Source organism: Patiria miniata, unplaced genomic scaffold, assembly GCF_015706575.1.
Source record: "Patiria miniata isolate m_02_andy unplaced genomic scaffold, ASM1570657v1 HiC_scaffold_18, whole genome shotgun sequence".
NCBI lineage: Eukaryota > Metazoa > Echinodermata > Asteroidea > Valvatida > Asterinidae > Patiria > Patiria miniata.
Genome location: NW_024037056.1, coordinates 10,919,515 through 10,940,326, shown reverse-complemented (window position 1 = coordinate 10,940,326; position 20,812 = coordinate 10,919,515). Strand labels below are relative to the sequence as shown.

At 40.2% G+C, this 20,812-nt stretch overlaps 1 protein-coding gene across 1 annotated transcript; it reads right to left on the bottom strand.

Annotated features, from left to right (window-relative positions):
- Positions 1-1,731: 1,731 nt before the first annotated feature.
- LOC119724575 (glycine receptor subunit alpha-2-like) lies at positions 1,732-13,675 on the bottom strand. Its single transcript, XM_038195683.1, has 9 exons — positions 13,355-13,675; positions 10,415-10,491; positions 8,023-8,090; positions 7,006-7,241; positions 5,882-5,964; positions 5,277-5,447; positions 4,198-4,427; positions 3,141-3,311; positions 1,732-2,081 (listed from the first exon to the last, which is right to left on the bottom strand). The coding sequence occupies exons 1-9, from the start codon at positions 13,507-13,509 to the stop codon at positions 1,872-1,874; spliced, it is 1,401 nt and encodes a 466-aa protein (XP_038051611.1). The 5' UTR covers positions 13,510-13,675; the 3' UTR covers positions 1,732-1,871.
- Between the last annotated feature and the right edge of the window lie 7,137 nt (positions 13,676-20,812).

Here is a 20,812-nt window from a genome sequence, read left to right as displayed (position 1 = left end):
TTCTTTAAATGTTTTGTCTTCCATACACTGCAAAAACTGCAGTGTTAAATTTACACCGTTGGTATCTATATAGGACCATCTGGTGTTAAATTTTACTGGTGTTGTCCTATATAGATACCGAATGGTGTTAAATTAACACTACAGTTTTTGCAGTGTACAAACGTATACCACTGATGAGTAACCAAATTACAAATAGTTAGAAAACAAACTTGGTGCAATGGGAGCAATAATGAACAACTTGCGCCACCAAGAGTTTGCCACGGAGAGTTCGTTTTTCAAGGTCACGGTCGACAAAACATGGCCCATTTGAACGAGTGTCGGTAGAAAACTTGAGCTAATTTGTTATAGATTGGGGCAAAGCGTTCTGCCGCCTTACAGAAAAACTCCATATTGATAAAACGAAAAGAAAAGGGCAAACAGATACTCGAATCATACGCTTACGAACCTTCTGGCCGGAAAAACTAACAATTTCAAATGTCCCGCGCTGCGAATTTGTCGACCATCTCCCACAATGCACTGGGGAAAAATGAACTCTCCGTGGCAAACTCTTGGTGGCGCACTGCATTGTGAATCGCCCGAATTAAGAGTTATTGTTTCATTGAAATGTTTCAATGAAAGTACATACAAATATATGTAAACGTTTTGAATCGGGTAGTCTAGACTAATGGAGTGTCATTGTCCATTCCAATATAATTTCACATACAAACACATTGTAAATTCCGATATGGCCGAAACTAATTATTAAACATGTAAATAAGGTACAAATATGCATAATGCAATCTGCATATGCAGCACTATAAACATGTCCTGACATTCAGGATAATCTACTGCATATTCAAATGTCTAATGTAAATCAGCAATGTTAGACCTCGTGTAAATTTGCTTACAATAACCCCCCCCCCCAGCATTTTTGAAAATTATGTTTTCAGCTATTTGCGCATGGATGACAGTTGAACACATGGCTAAAGAAAAACTTACTCTTACCATAACCAGTGGACAAAAATCGCCATAGTGTCTCCACGAAGGCATTTTTCGAGCATTTCAACTGCATAGGTTTCAAATACTGAAATGTGGTGCCCCTCTCATTATTGATAGTTGCCAGAGACACTTTCGAACTCGGCGAGAATCGAAACATCCCCCCTCAAACTGTGCATACGGAGATCAATGTGGTAGCCATGTTGCCATTTTGAAATAGGCTGGTTCCGCACTTGCATTAATTGTCGTTGTGATGTCGTATTCAGGGGCCAAGGTTTCAGATCCTAGTTGCATTATGGGTAGATCTTCCTAGTCCTACATTATAATTTGCACACATTAGGAGGAAATACTTCTGATGTACATGTATTTTTAATATATTGCCCACAAAATACAGATCCCTGCATTCGAAGTCCAAAGGACAATAGAGGGAGCGGGAACCAGTCTCTGCGCCACTCTGCATGAGATAGACGCCTGCGCCACTCATTATACAGAAGCCCCACACATAATTATGGGCCTTTACGAGTGGGCCATATTGAATTGAAAGTGAGGAAAATCTTCATTTTTGGAACTTGCGAAGAGAAATGAAAGCATTCCAAGTAAATTACTAATTAATTCAACTCCGCTTCAATAAATTAGTTAAAAATTTGTAAATAAACATTCCTTAATATTTAAGCCAGATTAAAAAAAAATGACAGGAAAATTAAGGCTGCATAAATAGTCTGGCGCCATCCCATTAAACAGTTAGCAAATTATGAAATACATTCAGGGAACTCGTCAAAAATGGCCAACTCATGCATAAGGCCCATTATGGAATTAAAAGACCACATCTTTTATTCGATATCTTTGAGAAGCCATATGTAGGACATTAATCACGGCTTAGTTTATTTCCCCACAAACTATTGCGCACATTCGTCCTCATTCCGGATGGTGTACTTTGTGCAAAACACGGTCACGAACACCACGAGAAGCAACGGCACGGCGACCCGCATGCAGTGGTCGATGCGTTTGGCCCACTGTCGGTACCGCACCGCGGCCTGGCTGAGTCGTTGACGCTCGTCAACATCTTTGGGTTCCGTACGCCTCCCGCGGCACAACACGAAAGACGTCTGAGGTGAAAACAAAATGGAAGTAAGAAATAATCAGCTAAATTAGGCCTAAATGGGAAGTTCTTTCTTATAGGTTTTGGTGGGTAGGACTAGGCATACACAATGGAATAATTCCTTCTGTGAAGAAGTGTGGTTCTGAAAAGAACTGTGATTTCATACCTCTGTCTTGATTTACATTGGCCTAGAACGATCTCGTGTTAAGTTTATAAAAAGGCATGGTACACTCCCTGAGCTGAGGGATATCACGTACGTGATACCCCAGTGTGCTATGACTTAGCACATACAGTACGTACGGTGTGAAACGCTTGTATCGTTGGTACCCACGCTATTTTCACCATGTTTTCACGCATGAGTGGGGGCAGCGAACTAGCAGACGATCAGCTGTTTCGAGCACACGACATGCATGTGAGTTGCCGTTAGATTGTCATGATTGTTGTGTTTACTGCCGTTTGTTTTCGTGATTTTTACATCACAATCCAAAGAAATCAAAACAGAGGTATAACAAAACAATTGTTGACTGCTGTGATGTGGGATATGACGTTTTGAACACCCTCGGGGCTACTAGCAACACTCGCCTCGGGTGACATGCGCCCCTCGGGTGTTCAAAACGTCATATCCCACATCAAAGCAGTCAACAATTGTTAATTATAAACTTAACAAGTGATCGTTTAGGCCAATGAAAATACAGTATTCAAGACAGAGGTGTAACAAAAAAAAGTAGAGTCTGTTACAAGCCAATACGGCCCATGGGGCCTACATTTATGTCCGGTTGAGAATATTTCTATTCCTCCTGGATGGGATGCCGGTCCATCACTGGTTACTCCCCAGCTAATGCTGGTGCCTATTTTTACTCCTGTACGGAGAGAGGCAAGAGGGGTTAAGTTGCTTGCCCAAGCACAACGTATGACCAGCAGCTGGATTCAAAGCCCTGACCCTCTGATCATGAGTACGAACCCTAACCAATTCAGTTGAATTCAAGCAGGGGAGAAGCATATCAGCAGGACAATTTTCAAGCTTGTCCTCGAAGACATTACGGGTCGAGAAGTCGAGAAGACCCACCTCGTCATGTTGTGGAGGTTGGCCTGCCAGGGTTTGCTTGTCCCCGGTCAAAGTACGTTCCAGCCTCTCCTCCAGTTTTCTGGCACGGACGGTCAGAACGTGAACCAAGCCGTACTCGGCTAGGCCGATGATTGTTATGTTCACGTTTAAGTTAAACCAGATATCCAAAGCCTGAAATCTCAAAAGGTAACGGATTATTGCTGGTTGGTTGGTAGTTTTTTTGTTCGTGGAAGGGGACTAATATTTAATAAAGGGTGAGTAAAAACAAAACGAAACCCAAACGTTGGGACCGTTGTTTTAGTGAAGTTCTGCATGTAGCACTTTTAAAAATCTCTATATGAAAGCCCTATTTATAAGCTTTCTTTTAGTACAAGGAGCATTCAAGTTACTTGTGTAATTTGTAAGTTACGGAATTGTAAACACAACCACCGTTTCAAATTTCTGTCCACGGATCGCAAAAAGGTTAGTGTTCTTTCAGCAAAACGAAAACAAATCACATAGGGATGTGTATGAATATTGTTTTATAGCCAGTGTTTATAATTCCGTATCTGGTTCCTTTTTGCTAAAAAAAACATTATCATTCAGTACTGTTATTGGATACAGGGAACATGACTGAAATGATGGCAGCACGAAAAAGGTCTCAAGTGTTCAGATAATCCATCACATCAGGAGTACACCCCATCAGTAAATAGGCCAAAAATCCGTTCGCCGAGCTTATGGATAAAAGTTCTACACTCAAATTAGTCTATAATTATTAGGGAGATCTGAGAGCCATGGAATTGGGGAATTGAAGACACAGTGGCGGTTCTACGGGGGGGGGGCTAAAAAAAAAAAAAAATATAAAAAAATGTGTCTAGCCCCCCCAAAAAATTTCCATAAAAAAAATGCACTAGCAAAATGTAAGAATTTGACGTACACGGGAACGGTCTCCCCCCCCCCCCCCCCCAATGAGAAGGGTGCATTTGTACACTTTTAGTTAATATAGTGTGCCTGTGATTGTAGGATTTTATCGGCGCTCCCCATTGAAAATATGGCACTTTTTTTTTTGAAATCTCACCGTTACATAGGACAGCGCCGGCAACCCCCTCTTCGTGGCACTGTTTGCATGCGTGATGGCCGCAAGCACAGTGGTAATCCCAAGCGAGATCCTAGCGGGCGCCTGGTCCGGATCCAGCCAGTAGTTGAGCCAAGAGAGGACGCACAGTATGAAGGAGGTCGACATCTCGGTCAGGATGAAGAAGCCTCCAAACCGATGTAAGCAGATGGAGAAGTTGAGAACCGTGTTGGCTGCGCAAGAAGGATCCGTACAGACAGTGTTGTAGTTTAGGTATATAGGCCTACTTGTGAGAATCATTAGTCATCACAAGTCTTCCGCAAGTCAGTCGTGCACAAGTCATTCAGTCCCAAGTCAAATCAGGTTTTCAATGGACCGATCCAGTAAGCACCGCCCCGTGGTATTCTGACCAATCACAGCCGTGATTTATGTCCGACACGCGTGCACAAAAGTCCGACATGCGTGCACGCGCGTATGATATGCGCGCGGCAGGAAAATGCAGTGTGGCATGGGAGAGGAGCACGCGTTAATTTGCCCACGTGCGCAGTGGGAGGGGCTTACTGGATCGGTCCATTGTTGAAAGAAGACTATCCCTTGTGATTGGTCACAACCCCCCTCCCCCCCCCCCCCCCCATTACTCGTGACTTGTGATTTCATTGTGACCTCATTTTGTGATGTACTTGTGATCCTTACCTCGACCGAAACACTGCCCGAGAATTAGCAGAGACTGGGTCAGGTATCTTGGGTGGATCAGGACAATGGAGGAAGGGCGTGACTTAGGCTAAGATTTGAGCCGGTCGGTCGGCATTTGCAAGCCTTGTTGTCAAATTTGTAGAGAGGTTTGATAATAACAGGTCTTTCACTGACTATCTCTGCGATTAAAAATACGTGGTCAGAAAAACTCACACGAACTTCGTCTCGGTATAAAAGACAGACTGTAATTATACTGGGGCATATAAAAAGTCTTTTATAACCAACCTTGTAACGACTTCCATTTCTCTTGTTTATTTAGATGCAGAATGCAATTTGCCAAATATTATTGTCGAACGATTGGAATCGAAGTTGAAAAGTACATTACGTACTGAAGTTGAATTGCACTGATTCCTGCGCTTGGTAGATTCCCGTAACAGCAAAGTCGGTGGCCTTGACTGTGGGTTGGCTGAACTGGGGCAGGTTGAGCTGGATACTAGACCCGGTCTCAATGAGCTGTGAATACCTCCAGCGCAACTTCAGCTCGCTGTCGACATAGGAAACTGACGAAAACATTGCAGCATTAGTGTCAAGTTGGAAATTTGTGGAACCCGTTACAATATCAGATTCGAACTGGATTGCCGATCAGGCAAGCTCGGTGGTTGAGTGGTATAAGACGTCTGCAAAAGCAGGTCGTGGGTTCGAATCCCACCCTAGTAAGTTTGTGGAATAACAATGAGTATACCGTCATTGTCGGAAAATCACGTCGTGTGAAAGGCAAAACCCTATATAATAATGAATTGAACATTAGGGCAACATTGGTACGAAGGTATACGAAACAAAAGGTATCACGTAAGCCAACGGCATGAAAGTACAATAGGGCAAATTTGCTATTTCAACTTTTTTACAAATATTTCACTTTTGCATTTACAGACTCAGGATGCATATCATGAAATACTAAACCAAAATAATGAAGATGAAGGAAAAATCAACCTACACAATGAAATGAGGGTGTCACACTTCTGCGTGTCGAAGGGAAAATTGGAGAGATCCATGTGGCACGACTGGGTCAGAGTCAACCTGCCATGAAAATAACAGCAGAAGGTGAAGGTCAGAGTTTGACAGCTCAATTTGAAAAGGTTTCCCTGCGATCTCCTGTGAACAGTGATCTCCTGTGAACAGTGATTTCGTTTAGTTGATGTGACTCTCAGATATGGAGCTAGTACACTGGGAGTTATGTGGTTACCACCTTTGCAGGGAGCTCACACTATAATTGAAGAGACTCAACATCCCTGTTGATGAAACTGAACTACTCCAGAGGCCATTATATAACAGCCCTCGGTCGGGAGGGTTGCTCACACAGCTCAGAGGTATGACTCAGAGGTAGCTTACATATCCTTTATAACCTCTAAGAAGGGAGCACATCCCTTGAAGGAGTTATAGAGGAGATCACACCACACCTCTGGTAGCTGAAACCCACTTCGTAGGTTAACCCACTCAGAGGGAAAACACCTCCCAATGGGGCTCACACCCTTCAAAAAGGGCTTTACACAACTTTGGAAGTCAAACCTCTCAGACCCTAAGAGGGGCTCACTTTCCATCTGAAGAGGCTCTTCAGAGGATAAGGCACCCCTTGGAGGGACTCTCCGCGCCAAAGGGGCTCGCACCACACCTGTTATAGTGCGGTCCAACTACTCACAGAGAAGGGGTAAAGTATGCCCTTCGTGTGCTCTAACCCATTAGAGGGGATTCACAGCCCTCCAAGTCCTAATTAAGAGAGGCACACATGTCAGCCCCCTTTGGGGCTAACTGAGAAGGGACCCACCTCCTCACACAGGTACCATCACACCTCTAAAAGAAGGCTCTCTAACCATAAAGATGATCAAACTCTATAGCGAGACGAATCGCACACCCCGAGGGAACTCGCCTTTCGAAGGGCACAATCTCCTTAAAGGGAGTTCACATCCCTTCGGCCAAACAAAAGGGAAAACACCTGTTACACGTGTTACGTACCCCTCGGAGAGTATCGCACACTCTTAAGATGTGATCATAACACTCAGCCCCAGGCACATCTGACTCACATTGGGGACTCACAATCGAACCGGGTCGACGGCGTCTTACCTCATGTGGTAGATCACCCCATGCAGTAAGTGCTTGCTGACCCTCACCACCCTGTTGGTCGAGGTGATCTTGTGGAAGTCTCCATTCTTCAGTAGCGGGAAGTACAGGTCGGGCAACCAGATCCGGTCGATGTCGGCGCCGCGGATGGCGTAGATGGTGTCGGAGTCGGCGGGGAGAAGGCTCTGGAGACGGGGGTCTGCCCAGGTCAGTCCCACGGTAGCAGTGATCGTGAACTCCTGGAGAAAACCGTCGTGAATTGTGGTACATGGTTAGAAGTCCTTTTTGTCGGATTTGACCCGCTATCCGGATTCTAATTGGCCTGACATGCCTGACTCTTTACAGAGTCATAATTGACACTTCTCGAGGTGTCTGGGTCAACATGAACGGGAACATGGAGTCAGAGAATGGCAATTTTGACCCCGAAAAGTGTTAATATTGACCCTGGAAAGTGTCAGGCTAACTTTAAATTTAACCCAAATTCCGGGTCAATTTCAAATCTGACCAGCGATCTTTTAAGGTGAGGTTTGAAATGGGTGTGTGCTTCGAGATTCAAAGACTTTTTTTACGGATATAAGAAGTGTATGCGAAGGTATGCTGCGCGTTGCATCCTGGGATATTGGCGCTACGAATGGCGATTCTGTGTAGCGCTATAGCGCAAAACTGTCCCACAATGCAGCTTAACATATACCTTCACTGCGATCTGGCAGCTATCCATAAAAGGGTCTAGATGAAAAAGCATTGAAATGTAGCATACCCTTTCGCTGGGAGCCCCCGCCCTGCAAACAGGGCGCTGGGAAGGGCTGATGCCGCTTCACAGAATCTTGTGAGGTAAGTACGGATGGCATAATGGGAAACGTATACGTGGGGTGTGTTTTGGGCTGCCATTTGAAATTTTGCCCCCCCCCCCCCTCCGCTCGCCACACCACACATTATGTAAAATAAAACCTTGTATTTATATTGCCGGGATGAAAACATGAAGTATTGTTAAAACTACATTTAAAGGATTCATTTCCATACCATTTTGGCTTCGTCTACAGCATCAAGGTGAATGTCTTTCACGCCACAGTAAACGTCATCGGGATGTCCTTAAAAGAGAGAAAAATTAAACCAGTAATTTTTTTTAGACTAATTATCAATCTGATGGGGTTGATACCTTAACGTTGCATTCATTACCTTGCAGCCTATTGGTCTAATGTTATGACGTCACAAATATTTATTTCGATAATCTTGTGCCCATCATAATATCTCCGCAATATGGGAAGGTATGATGCCACTTCTATGCATATTCCATCATAGTGTACTGAAGGTGTGCCCGCAGAGATGTTAAGGCCATGTGACCCTCACTTCCGGTGTTACCGGAAGTGCAATTATTAAAGATTATAATGTCAATTTATACTTTTTTGAAAATAAAAATCATTAAATCATTTTATTCCCGTATTTAAACAAGTAACTAAGTGCCAAAATTGGGCATGAAATATAGGTTCTTAACTCTTTTCAGAATCGCTATACAAAACGTACAAGGTTTGCCAACACGCCACCTTTTGCGCAATTGGGAGAGAAAAACATTAATGCTTCGCACGTCAGAGAACCAGTGTCCGTCTTTATGCATCGCATTGCATTATCTACCCGGCGTTTCTAGGCAACTAGTAATTGCCCTAAAAATTAATTTATATATTCACCCGCCATCGTTACGGGTTCCGCATGAACAACCATGCATTTATTATATATTTGCTATTTTGTTACCCGTTTTCTTTTCTCCGATAACAATTTGAATAAACAATTCAAAATCCGAGAACTGAACATGATTTAAATCCATCTATTTTTGAATAGTTCAATCAGTTGTACATAGGAGCTGCTATTCTCTACACTTCAAACAGCGAAACATGTTTACAAAATTATTTGTTTATGCTTTAATTGGACATAATGGAGGGGAAACATCTCCCTAATATCCAGTGTGAGTAATAAATACAAAATGTCCCCGAATGTATCATGAACATGTATTGTAATTACCGAAAGTGGTATACTAAGGCAGATATTATCACAGACTTATGCACATACAAAATAATTCCCATATCTAAAATGTCTCCATATTTTGACCAACGTTTTTCCTAATGTAAATTATTCACTGGAAATTATCCCTCTTGTAAACCTTTTGTTGTAATTTCTTTATTGCTGCGATCGGTCGTACTTCCGAATTCATTAAAATTCACTGTCGTCAGAAAGTGGATTACGTAACAAGATATCGATCTGATAAATGATCTAAGTGCCGAGACAAATAAGAAAATTGCAAAATAAAGAAAGGTGATTAACTCATTAACAAAGCATTAGTGCATCAATATCAAAAGAGCATTATTCAAACAGAACAGATTCGTGTGTGATATTTCGTCTTAAGATATGACAAGAGTAAAACATTTAAACGGCTACTAGAAGGTTTTCTCTGCGGAATAATCAACAGAACAATCAAAACGTGTCTCTGTGAGCCAGAACATTTTCATGGCCCCTGTTTGCATTATAAATGGATGGTTTGAAAATGGAATTGTAAACCCTACTTTTAACATTTCAGTTTCTGCGTACACCACTCGTAAGTCAACATGTGTGCATGGTCACCATTGCAAGTTCTAATCTTAAGTTTGCAAATTATTTTGTGTACGAGACTTAAGTTGGCGCATGCAGTGGTATTGTTTTTCCTGGCTGACATAGTTATTGTGTTACTTGAGATGTGCAATAACTGTGAGATTTCCTCTTAAATTCTTGAACAGTTTCTTGGGGTAGAAATGACGATTTTCCTACGCGGTTTGTGGTTGGTGCCGTGCGATTCAGCGCGCCTTGCGCGTTCACGGTACATCACGCGGTGGTCGCCATCTTTATTTTTGGCGTTGCATTTTGTCGTTGCCATCGTCATTTCACCCCAAAACTTCCCTCAAAAATTCACACCCTGCCCTTTATCGATGATACCTGCAGGTTGTTAATGTCGCCAACTAGTTTAGTAGGTCAAATAATTTAAAAGTGGATTTTGTTCCCTAATAGGAACCGGGCCCGTAGATAGGCCTACACGATCGCCAAAATTGGGCCAAAAAATAATAAATGTAATGCTAATGTTATCAAATTGTATTTGAATGATTTCCGGGGCAAGCCGCGCCCCGGACTCCCTATCAAGGCGTGTCTTCACTGTCTTCACTCAACCCCCTTTTTTTTCCTGAAAGCTAGATCCGTCCCTGAGCTGGGCCCTAGAATCTCAGTTTAGAATATGTTTTATAATCGGCCAGACGGTCAGACAGTAAATCAGTCGGTTAGAAGACATTTGGCTGGCCCGAGGAATCCAGCCAAAAAAACATACTCCACAAAAAAGAGGAAACAAATCAAACGTGACCACAAAAACACAGTGCAGACGAAAATGAAGATCGTATACCAGTTTTCTCACTCGGGCGCGTCGACTGGCCTGAATACTGGGCTAGAACGTCTTCGATGCTGAAAGCACTCTGCACACTGAAACGGGAGGGGGGGGGAGAAAACCAATTAGATTTTGTAATTTAGACTGACAATCAAAGAATTCTAGGAAGACCCAGAGGGGAGAACGAGGCATGAAGATTTGTGCCTCGTTTTGCATATACGTATACGTGTAATACAAAATATAAATCTTCATAATTATCCCCGATGCATACGTATAATACGAACATTATTCTTCCTAATTATCCCCGATGTCCCTCCCCCCCCCGGGTCTCCGTAGAAATCAAAACAGTAGAGGAACACTCGAGATATTGATTATACTGTGAAAGTAGAAAGGCTCTATTGCTGACGAGCTTCATTGAACTCGATGAGCCATTGTGGTTACCGTGGAAACTCGAAAACAGAAAGGTGCTTTCTGCCAGCTCATTATGTTAAATATTGTGTGAGATAGGAGGCAGACTATTTTGTGACCGAATCTAACAAAATGGGTCCTCAGGACATTTTGTCACTTACCGACATATCGTCACTTTGTCACTCGAATGCCAGTCACAAATCATTTAACGAATCACTCGAAATTTGTGTGAGAGGAGAAATGGCTTGGAAACATGGGCGTAGCGAGGGGGGGCACTTGCCCCCCCCCCCCGGAAAAGCAAAAAAAAAAAATTAGGAAGAAAAGAAAAGAAAAAAAAGAAAAGAAAAAGAGGCGCGAAGACAAAGTGGTGTAAATTTAATGAGTGGGGGGGGGGGCAAAATGTCCCTGCCCCCCTCTAAAACTGATAAATCGAGAATGTGTTGAGAAATACAAGCTTTTTTTGGCAAAATTTTTTTTTGCCCCCCTCTACAAAAAATCCTGGCGACGCCCATGCTTGAAAACAAGCAGTGCATGGCATAATATAAAACTGACGAGCTTAATTGAACTCGACGGACCATAATGAATGTGGTTACCACAGGAACACTAATGCAGCAGGATGCAGAATTTACGAGCTCATCATGTTACATTTTGTGAGATAGGATGCAGATAACTTTACGACCGGATCGTACACAATTTTGTCATTTAAGAGAATTGTGCCACTTAGAAACAGTTTGTCACTTATGGACACTTTGTAACCTGATATTTTTTAACGTAATGGCAATTTTGCCACTTAAGGACATTTTGTCATTTAAGGACATTTTATCACTTGAGGACATTATGTCACTTATCATTTTTTTTTAAGTGGGATAGAACGAGCATACTGTGCTCCTCGCGTTCATATATCACCCAGATTGATATTTCCCTGGGTGAAAATGTCTGTAAGATTTGAGGCTTTGCATGGTGGAGATACTAAATAATGAAAGGTTTGCGGAAACACCATGTGCGAATAATTTCTCAACTAAGAGAATGGTTCTGAAAAGAACCAGAGGTATTGAAAATGTGTGATTGTTATAATATCGATTTGCATTGCATTATTTGGGGGGGGGGGGGAATATATTTAGTCAAAGGTAGCTCTGGCTTTCTCCGACTCACTTTGTCGGGTGGGCTCACATATTTCATCACAGTGTTCATAGAAATGGTAATAGTGCTCAGCAACACAGTGCAAAGTTAATTTTGCAGGCCACTTTGGTGCTTGCTAAACGGTGTTTTCTTTTCTGTGTCAATATCAACCTGCCTCTACCAGCACAGTACGATATAATTGGGCTAGAAATATCAGGACGTACGCCATTTATTTTGTATGAAGCCCGGGAAGGGACAGGGTGGAATTTTTTTTGGAATTTCCTTATTCGTTCGCACGAATTACTAATTCGTAATTCGTGGGAACGAATTAGTAATTCGTGCGAACGAATTACTGGAGTTTGTTAATTCGTTCCCACGAATTAGTAATTCGTGCGAACGAATTACTAATTCGTTCCCACGAATTAGCAAATGCCAAAAAAAAATTCCACCCTGTCCCTTCCCGGGCTTCATAATTATGCTAATTTGAATACAAGTCACCAAAAACACTGTTGTCCACGTGTAAGTCTAGTGTAGTGTTTTTGTCTTTAAATCAAGCTCCGGAGCTCAGTCAAGCGCGGATGGAATAAAGCCGTCCGCGGACAAACGGGTTAGGCACATGAAAATTAATATTTAAATTACCATATCTCAGAGACAAAAAATGTATTTGCAATCATTTTTTTCGTCACTTATGCTTAAAATCAATATTTTAATACCATTAAATTGAATGTTTGAAATATGCTCAACAAGTGGGTGAAAATTGCTGTCAAAAGTTGGTTTCCTTCTTTTTTCACCACCTTGTACATGTACATGTACATGTGGGTTATAGTGACCGCTGTTGTTATTGCCTGACAGGGTGGAAGCTAAAGTGGGACACATTCATCAAGGCGTAACGGTTTTTCCAAACAATGAATCTGTTCATAAATTATAAAGATGAATTTGTGGCTTTTATGGTGACGTGTATTTCCAAGACCCTTATTATGTTCACATTATAACAAGTGAATATGTCACACACGTTTTCTATTTAAGTGAAAGGGTGTACATTTTACTTGGGCCACTCTCAACTGGTCATGATGAATCTGGGTTAAGCATTGTATAGACATTGAAGTTCGTGACATCACAGGTGAGAGTGGCCCAAGTAAAACTGACACCCTTTCACTTAATTGATTGTATTTCTGGATCTAGGGACCCAAATGGAATGGGGTAAAAAGGAGTGGATTGAAAAATAGTCAGGCTTTAATGTAATATATAATTTCATTGAAGAAAAAAAATGAATAGCTTTAATTATTTCTTTTCTGAATGTTGCACTTTTTGGCACACTCGGATGGTGAAATGGTGAACATTGGTATGTAATTTGTGTGCTATTAACACGGTATTAACAAAATAGACGGTGAATGAAATTGAAAAATAATAAAATTTAAAATCCAAATTTACCTGTTATTTGATGCAGCAAGGGTGAGATTTGAAGGAGATGTTGATGAAATCTGTCCACCAACACCGACAAAATATAGGAAAGTCACTGTCAAAATTGACAGTTGTAAAGCTGGGCCTAACGGCATACCTGTCCTGGAAAAACACAGTCGGTCCATTCTCGGCGAGAATTTCAGATGTTCTTGAGGATGTTTTTTGGAGGTGATACTTGCTCAAAAGACAACTGTTCTGTTTTTGCTCTCACTCGCGTAAAAATGTCCGCTTGCTGCACTTCGGGTCCACTCAAACATTTCATGCGAAACACGCAAGGAAAAGCTTCGTTGATGTGGACGCTATATGCGTGCCGGGGAATTGGCTACTATAAAATTGCGCGAATGGTCGATTGAGCAATTAAGGCATATTTTGCATAACTGACGTCACAAAACAGGTGCGCAGATATACTGCTCATAAGGACAGCACATAGGGCACGTGTGGTCTAACTTGGTAAGGGCACAGGATTCATGGTCGTGAGGTTGTGGGTTCGAGCCCCGCCGTGGCCATGCGTGTTGTGTCCTTGAGTAAGGCGCTTTACCTCAATTACTCCTCTCAACCCAGGTGTTAAATGGGTACCGGCATTATTCAATGCTGGGAAGGTATTGACTCGCTGTGCAGGAGGTGTGGCGATTCCCCCACAGCAGCATATGAGACTGGCCCAATCGCTAAAAAAGAGAGATGGGAACTCCGTTCCTGTGAACACAGGTTCGTCCCTCTTTAAGGACAGGCCATATTTTGTTTTCGCATGAGGGCGCTGTTATGGACATTTTCTGGTTGCCAAAAAAGAAAAATACCCCGTTAAATCGGAGCAATGTTGCGACTTCACTTCAATCTCAAAATTAAAGTTTGTTAAAGAAATAATTTTTGAATTATAGTGACGTACAAACTAAAGTCAGTCATCAGGAATTCACCTCTGTTTGTACCATGTCTGTGGTGGGTATAGACTGGTTCCCAGTCCCTCCATCCAGGATTCTGAATTAAATCGGGAGAGCAGGAAGCCCATGGGTTCGAACCACAGATCTCGCGATCCATAGTTCACACCATGGAGGAATAAGAACACCTCCATGATTACACTATCCACTAGGCCACTGCATGTGGCACCTCGTGAGCTCGACGAAAGCCTCTGAAATGATTTAATAGTACATTTATGAATGAGTGATAGCAATGGTGTGACGTCTTATTTTCTTATGAATAAACATCGAACAGCTGAATAATCATGACCATTGACGATTAATTGTGCTGCAGACAAAACACCGCCAGCAGGAACCAGTCTATGATAGCGCCCTCATTCACACACAAGCTGAAAACCAGTCACGTGCTATGCATCACTTTCGAAATTTGCGCGGGCGCCCTCTGTTCGTACTTTCGTTTTTTTGGTAGACTTTTCTTCTGTTGCAATCATTCTACTCAATTAAATTAAACCCTTCATGATAAACAATTTGATTTAGAGATCGAGTGATTGAGTATTATATATCTAAGGTGTTGATGAAAGTTTCCAAACAATTCTGTATTCCAAACACACTATTATTGTTGTTAAATAATTCAGGAAATGTACAACAAAATGGCGGTCCGAATGTTTATTCATTCCAACTTTTCTTCAAAAGATCGGTCTTTTATTACAAACGTATTCACTGTGTAACAAAATAACAAGAGTTAGAAAAAATATTTGGCGCAACTGGAGAACAAATTAGTGCATAATTATAATTTAGAGTTATTATTTCAATCAATTACGGCATATTCATCAAGTACATGTATAATTAATTAATCGGGTAGTATTTTACGGAATTACATTGTCAATTCCAAATATATATTTCACACAACCAAATCACCTTATTCAGAAGGAAGCCATTTTGATCGTGTTCCCTGAATGTATTTATTAACAATATAAAATAAGTGTTGAATAAGATGGTGCCAGACTATTTATGCGTTCCAAGCCTTACTTTTTTTTTAAATGTGGCTTCAACATTAGGGTGTTTAATCACAATTTTTAATTATTCATCCATGCAGACTGTTACGGTAAATAAGTTAATGTACATGTAGTTGCTTTCATTTCTATTCGCAAGTTCCAAAAAATGAAGATTTTACCTCGCTTTCAATTTAATATGGCCGACTCGTGCATAAAGATTAATATACATTCCCATGCGGCCAATACTAATTATTATGCAAATAAGGTACAAATATGCATGATACAATATGCATATGCAGCGCTATAATAAAGTCCTGACATTCATAAAGTTCAGAATAGTCTATTGCATATTAAAGTTATAATGTAAATCAGAAATCGCAGAAAGCCCCGTGTAAATTAATTTTGTTTAAGATTACACTCGTATCCGTTAAAAGTGTTAATAGTACCTGACAACGTTAACTGCAAACACACAGTCGTGAATTTCTATACGCCCGAGGACAATGCTTTGTGTTTCATTCTGTCCCTGTAATATAACACTCTCATATAGACTAAGCACATAACGAGGACTGAAAGGATTTTTGTTCTCCCTTTGAGTGTCTGTCCACCATCGTAAAGCCATACATGAACAAACCCACACACACATCTAATTTTGTTGAATTGAAATATTTGTAACATTACAGTTTCCGCCTAAGGTACAGTGGTACCACTGTTTTACGCTCATGAATATTCAAATTTGTATCAGCATCAAAAGTTAATACGACACTCAAACACCCTTGGCAAAAATCCAGATTGAAAGTGAAGCTATATTGCTACAAGGAGACAAAAGGTTTGGTTTCAAAATTTCAATAGTAGATTTTTACAACACGGCCCTTTAGAAGAACTCATATACATCACATTTACTGAAAACTTAAAAAACAACGAAACTAAAGGTGTTCCAAACCTCACATTAAGAACGAACACACATTTTTTTGTAACTTCAAGTTACTGAAAGCGAAAGCCTGTCATATTGCAAGGAGAATCACATTGCATATCTATGTTTTGCTTCAACTTCAAGTAATTTAAGACTGTTTTCAAACGGAAATATCAAGCTTCACAACTGACTTTCAATCTCACTTCAGCTGCGCGTGATACATTGTAGAACAAACAAGGAAATAAGTACAAAATTGTAGAAATTTCAGTTGCGCGTGTTGCAATAGAAACTTGTTGGCAAAGCAATCCATCACAAATTAATACATGTATAAAGGAAGCTGCTTTTTTCCTGTAGGGCCTATCAATATTCAATGAGCATTTGCGAGTGACCTATACCCTTTGGGATTTATATTTGAAAAAAATCTGGCACATTGACTTGCTCAGAATGCTTGGCACATTTTAACTTTGAATTCGCCAGACCAAAACACTGTTGCTAATCACATGATTCGGGGCAAGTCTTACATAGTTACATTATTAGAGACGCTCAGCACCAATACATTGTTCACAATGGGTGAGAATGGCACAAAGACACAGAACCAGACCATGCTGGAGCTTGCTAGCATAAGGCTTGCCCCGAATCACGTGATATAGTAACAGTGGTCGGAAGAATGCAAAGTTAAAATGTGCAAAGCATTGGATTAAGTCAGCGTTCTAGATTTTATTCAAATTTAACTCGCAAATGGCTAATTACTTCTCTTATGTATATTTTTGTTCAAAGGTATCATTTACCAACAACATAAACAGAGCATTAATTTTCTCAACTTTTTGTACCCCCCCAAAAAAAATCATCCTAATAACTTTTAATTTACCGAGCCAAAGTAGAGCTACCAATGTTTTCTGTAAATATACATTTGTCTTAATTTTCTTAATTAATCTGTCTTAATTCTTAATTGGGTCATTCTATAAATTTCGGGTCCAAGGTATGGGCTGTGAGGCATTTTCCTGTCCCTGTTATACTTTGCAAGTTGCAATTCTGGTGTCATTGTAGCAGCAGCTTGAGTAACTCCAGCTCCAATACTCATCAGGAATTCGACATATAGAGCTGGAGCTACAACTACGTTGTAGATACTACATTCTAAGAGGCCCTAAAAAACGGGACTCTCTGTAAAATGAAAATGTCACGAAAATGTCTCTTTTCCTTCTATAATTCCCAGCCCAGATCCCATTAAATGTAATGAGGTATGTTTTAATGGAATCTGGGTTGGTACACTACAGGTAAAAGGGACAATTTTTTGTGATACAGATACAGAGAGTCCCGTTTTTTTGTATGGCCGCTTAGAATCTGTGATCTACAACATAAATTTAGCTCCAGCTCTACATGTCGAATTCCTGATGAGCATTGGATCTGGAGTTACTCAAGCTATATCATTGAATGAAAATTCAATGGTTTTTGTACTCTCAGCCAACTAAAAAAGAAAGTCCCCCCTTCCAATACTTTTTTGTCCAACTCAAAAACCACTGAGCACCTCTCGCTCAAATAACGACTAATCAGTACAGAAATTCCGTAGCAATCCAGCCATACTCTCTATTTGGCCCAACACACTGATAATGCGTACGAATTTATGCAATTTATGACACATGAAACCGAAAACAGTTGCACTTTTGTATACGTGCAAGTTGTGGTTCACACTCACCTTGGCCTTGCACGTATACAAAAGTGCAACTTTTTCTCGGTACCATTTGTCATAAAATGCATAATGTTTTACACACTATCACTGTTTTGGGCCAAACAAAGAGTATAGCTGGATTGCTAAGGAATTTCTGTACTGATCAGTCGTAGTTTGAGCAAGATGTGCCTAGTAGTTTTTTAGTTAGACACAAAAGTATGGAGGGGGGGACTTTCTTTTTTGGTTGAGCGGTGTATTTGTTGGGTAGGTAGTTTGCTATTCATAAACAGTCGTGGAGGACGACTGCATTAAGGAGAGTATCTAGAATGAAAAAAAAAATCACAGATGTCAGATGTAACAGGGACAGGACAAAAAAATGGAACCCAAATTTATAAAATGACCCCGTTTTGCAATTGTTCTATCCTGGATAAATTACAAAAATCAATATTTTACTATACAAACAAACAGGTTATCTATGAAACAATAATGTAACATGATTTTGATAGGCTGCTTCGTGGTTTTCTTTTTTATATGAGCGGTTTTTCTTCAAACTAACACAATTCTACAGTGGAATATTTAACCCTTATGCCCAACAATTTTTTTTTTAAACAAACATTTTATGAATTTAACAGTGTTAGGAAAATATTTGTCAAAAATTTCAGATCACTTCCCTAAGCAATTCCCATTTTTGTGAAAACTTTCTGAAAATCTGATCTTCAAAAAATGATTCAAATTTGCTTGGGTATATAACCCCAAGCCTTCTGGGTTCTGACTGTAAATTTTTTTTTTTACTTGATACACGTATATACACTTTTGGCAAATGCCAAAATTTCTGCATATAAAAATATTAGTACTGAGTAATGCACAGTTTAATTCACTACCAAGTTATCCGAAAAAAAGCTTTGCTTTTCCGTGTTGATAATTGATATACATACATGATATTCTACAAAAAACATTATGTACATAAGCTGCTTTTGTCCAGAAAAGGTTTCAAGATTATTCTATAACTGAGTAGAAAACTTCTGTTTGAAAATACACTTTCTAAATATTACATGTAATAGCATTTGATGCACTTTTAAATTCACCGTCATCTAATATTTTCTCAAAATTCACACAAATTTGTTCAATATTATTAAATGTACTTCTCACAATTCTTGTACATATTTCACAACAACAAAATGAAAAACACACATTATTTCCTTCATATTATATACATGTAATTTTTTTTTTAGTATACATGTTATACATTTGCAATTTCCAATATGAAATTACGATAAACATTAAATGTTAAAATTTTAAAACTGCATAATCACACATTTAAGATTTGTACATGCAATTGTATATTCAATTTCAGAAAATTTGGCACATTTAAAAATACACTCAATCGGAAATATTATATCAAAAGCTGCGGACCAACAAATTCATGTTCATGTACCAGTCATATGTGACTCTTCCATGTAATTTTAGAGTGTTTTGAGTTTAAAAAAATCAGATGTTTGACCCACATGATGACCTTTGACCCCAGTTTGGTCATGTGTCATGTTGGGGCAGGGCTACTGATACTTTTGACAAAGGTTGGTTGAAATGGGTCAAAAAATGTAGGCACAATAGACAATGTCAACGTTTGTTAATACTAATGAACGGACTGACAAAGAGACATGATGATTTTTTGAGCTGTTATCCCGCAGCTAAAAACATTTCCCTAGTTTAAAATTCTATGAATTTTGATCTACAACAGGAAACTGTGTCAATTTCCCCTTTGTGGGTTATGTGACAATTTCTAATCAAACCCTTTTTGAGAATTTCTCTTATGCAGGACGTCAGTATTTACAAGTAAAAAGTGTTGCTAAAGTTGTACATGAGCATTGAGGTGTGTTCTGTATGCACACACATACCGGTAGGCCTATTTTTAAGTAATATACAACATTTGCAAACATCAAAAATCAAAACAATTGAATTATTATGAAATACCTTACTGGACTGTTAGTGAATCACAGCCTTGCGCATTTCTTTTCAATGACTGTTTCGTCAAGCGGAAAAACAAAATGAAACAGCTATCGAATTGGAAGTTTTGATGTAATTTTGCTAAAGATGGGCTTCAAGGGTTTCAAGGTTTTGTTTTTTGAATATTTTGCAAACATCAAAAAACAAAACTATCGAGTTATTATGAAATACCTTACTGGACTTTTAGTGAATCACAGCCTTGCGCATTTCTTTTCAATGACTGTTTCGTCAAGCGGAAAAATAACAATGAAACAGCTCTCAAATTGGTAGTTTTGATGCAATTTTGCTTGTTAAAGATGGGTTTCAAGGGCGGATCCAGAACACAATGTTTTTTTTGGGGGGGGGGCCAAACATTTTTTTTTGTCCCCCAAAATGTGGGTCCAAAAACTTACAGCAGGGGGTTTGGGGCCTGCTTAAGGGCCCTGAAATCTTGTTGGATTCTAGATGCTCTGTGGCGCGATCTGAGGCAATTTCTGACCCCTTTAACCAATTTTTTTGAGGGAAAGATGGTGGTGTACGCAGTGCCTGCCTCTATTGCAACGTCACTTTTTGCAATGCCTCTATTGCAACGTCAACATCGTTTTTTGGGGGGCCACGGCCCCTGTTGGCCCCCGGCCCCCTGGATCTGCCTTTGATGGATTTTAGGGAAATCGATCTTAGAATGCGTCTTAGCTATTAGATGGATCTTAGAGCGGGGACTCATCTTAAGTCCTAAAGATGAGTCGCAAGATGAGACAAGTTTCGTGAAATCGGCTTGTGGACTCTAAGGCGCTTGTGAAAAGGCTAACGGTACCGGTATATAATATCCATTCACCACAAATTCGGTCTTTTCAGTGTTGTATAGCCAAAGCACTTGTGTTGTCAAAAGTCCACTTTGAAGTACATTTCAACCAAGGAAGAATATAAAAGAAATGCCTATGTCACAGTGCATTTATGCGAATA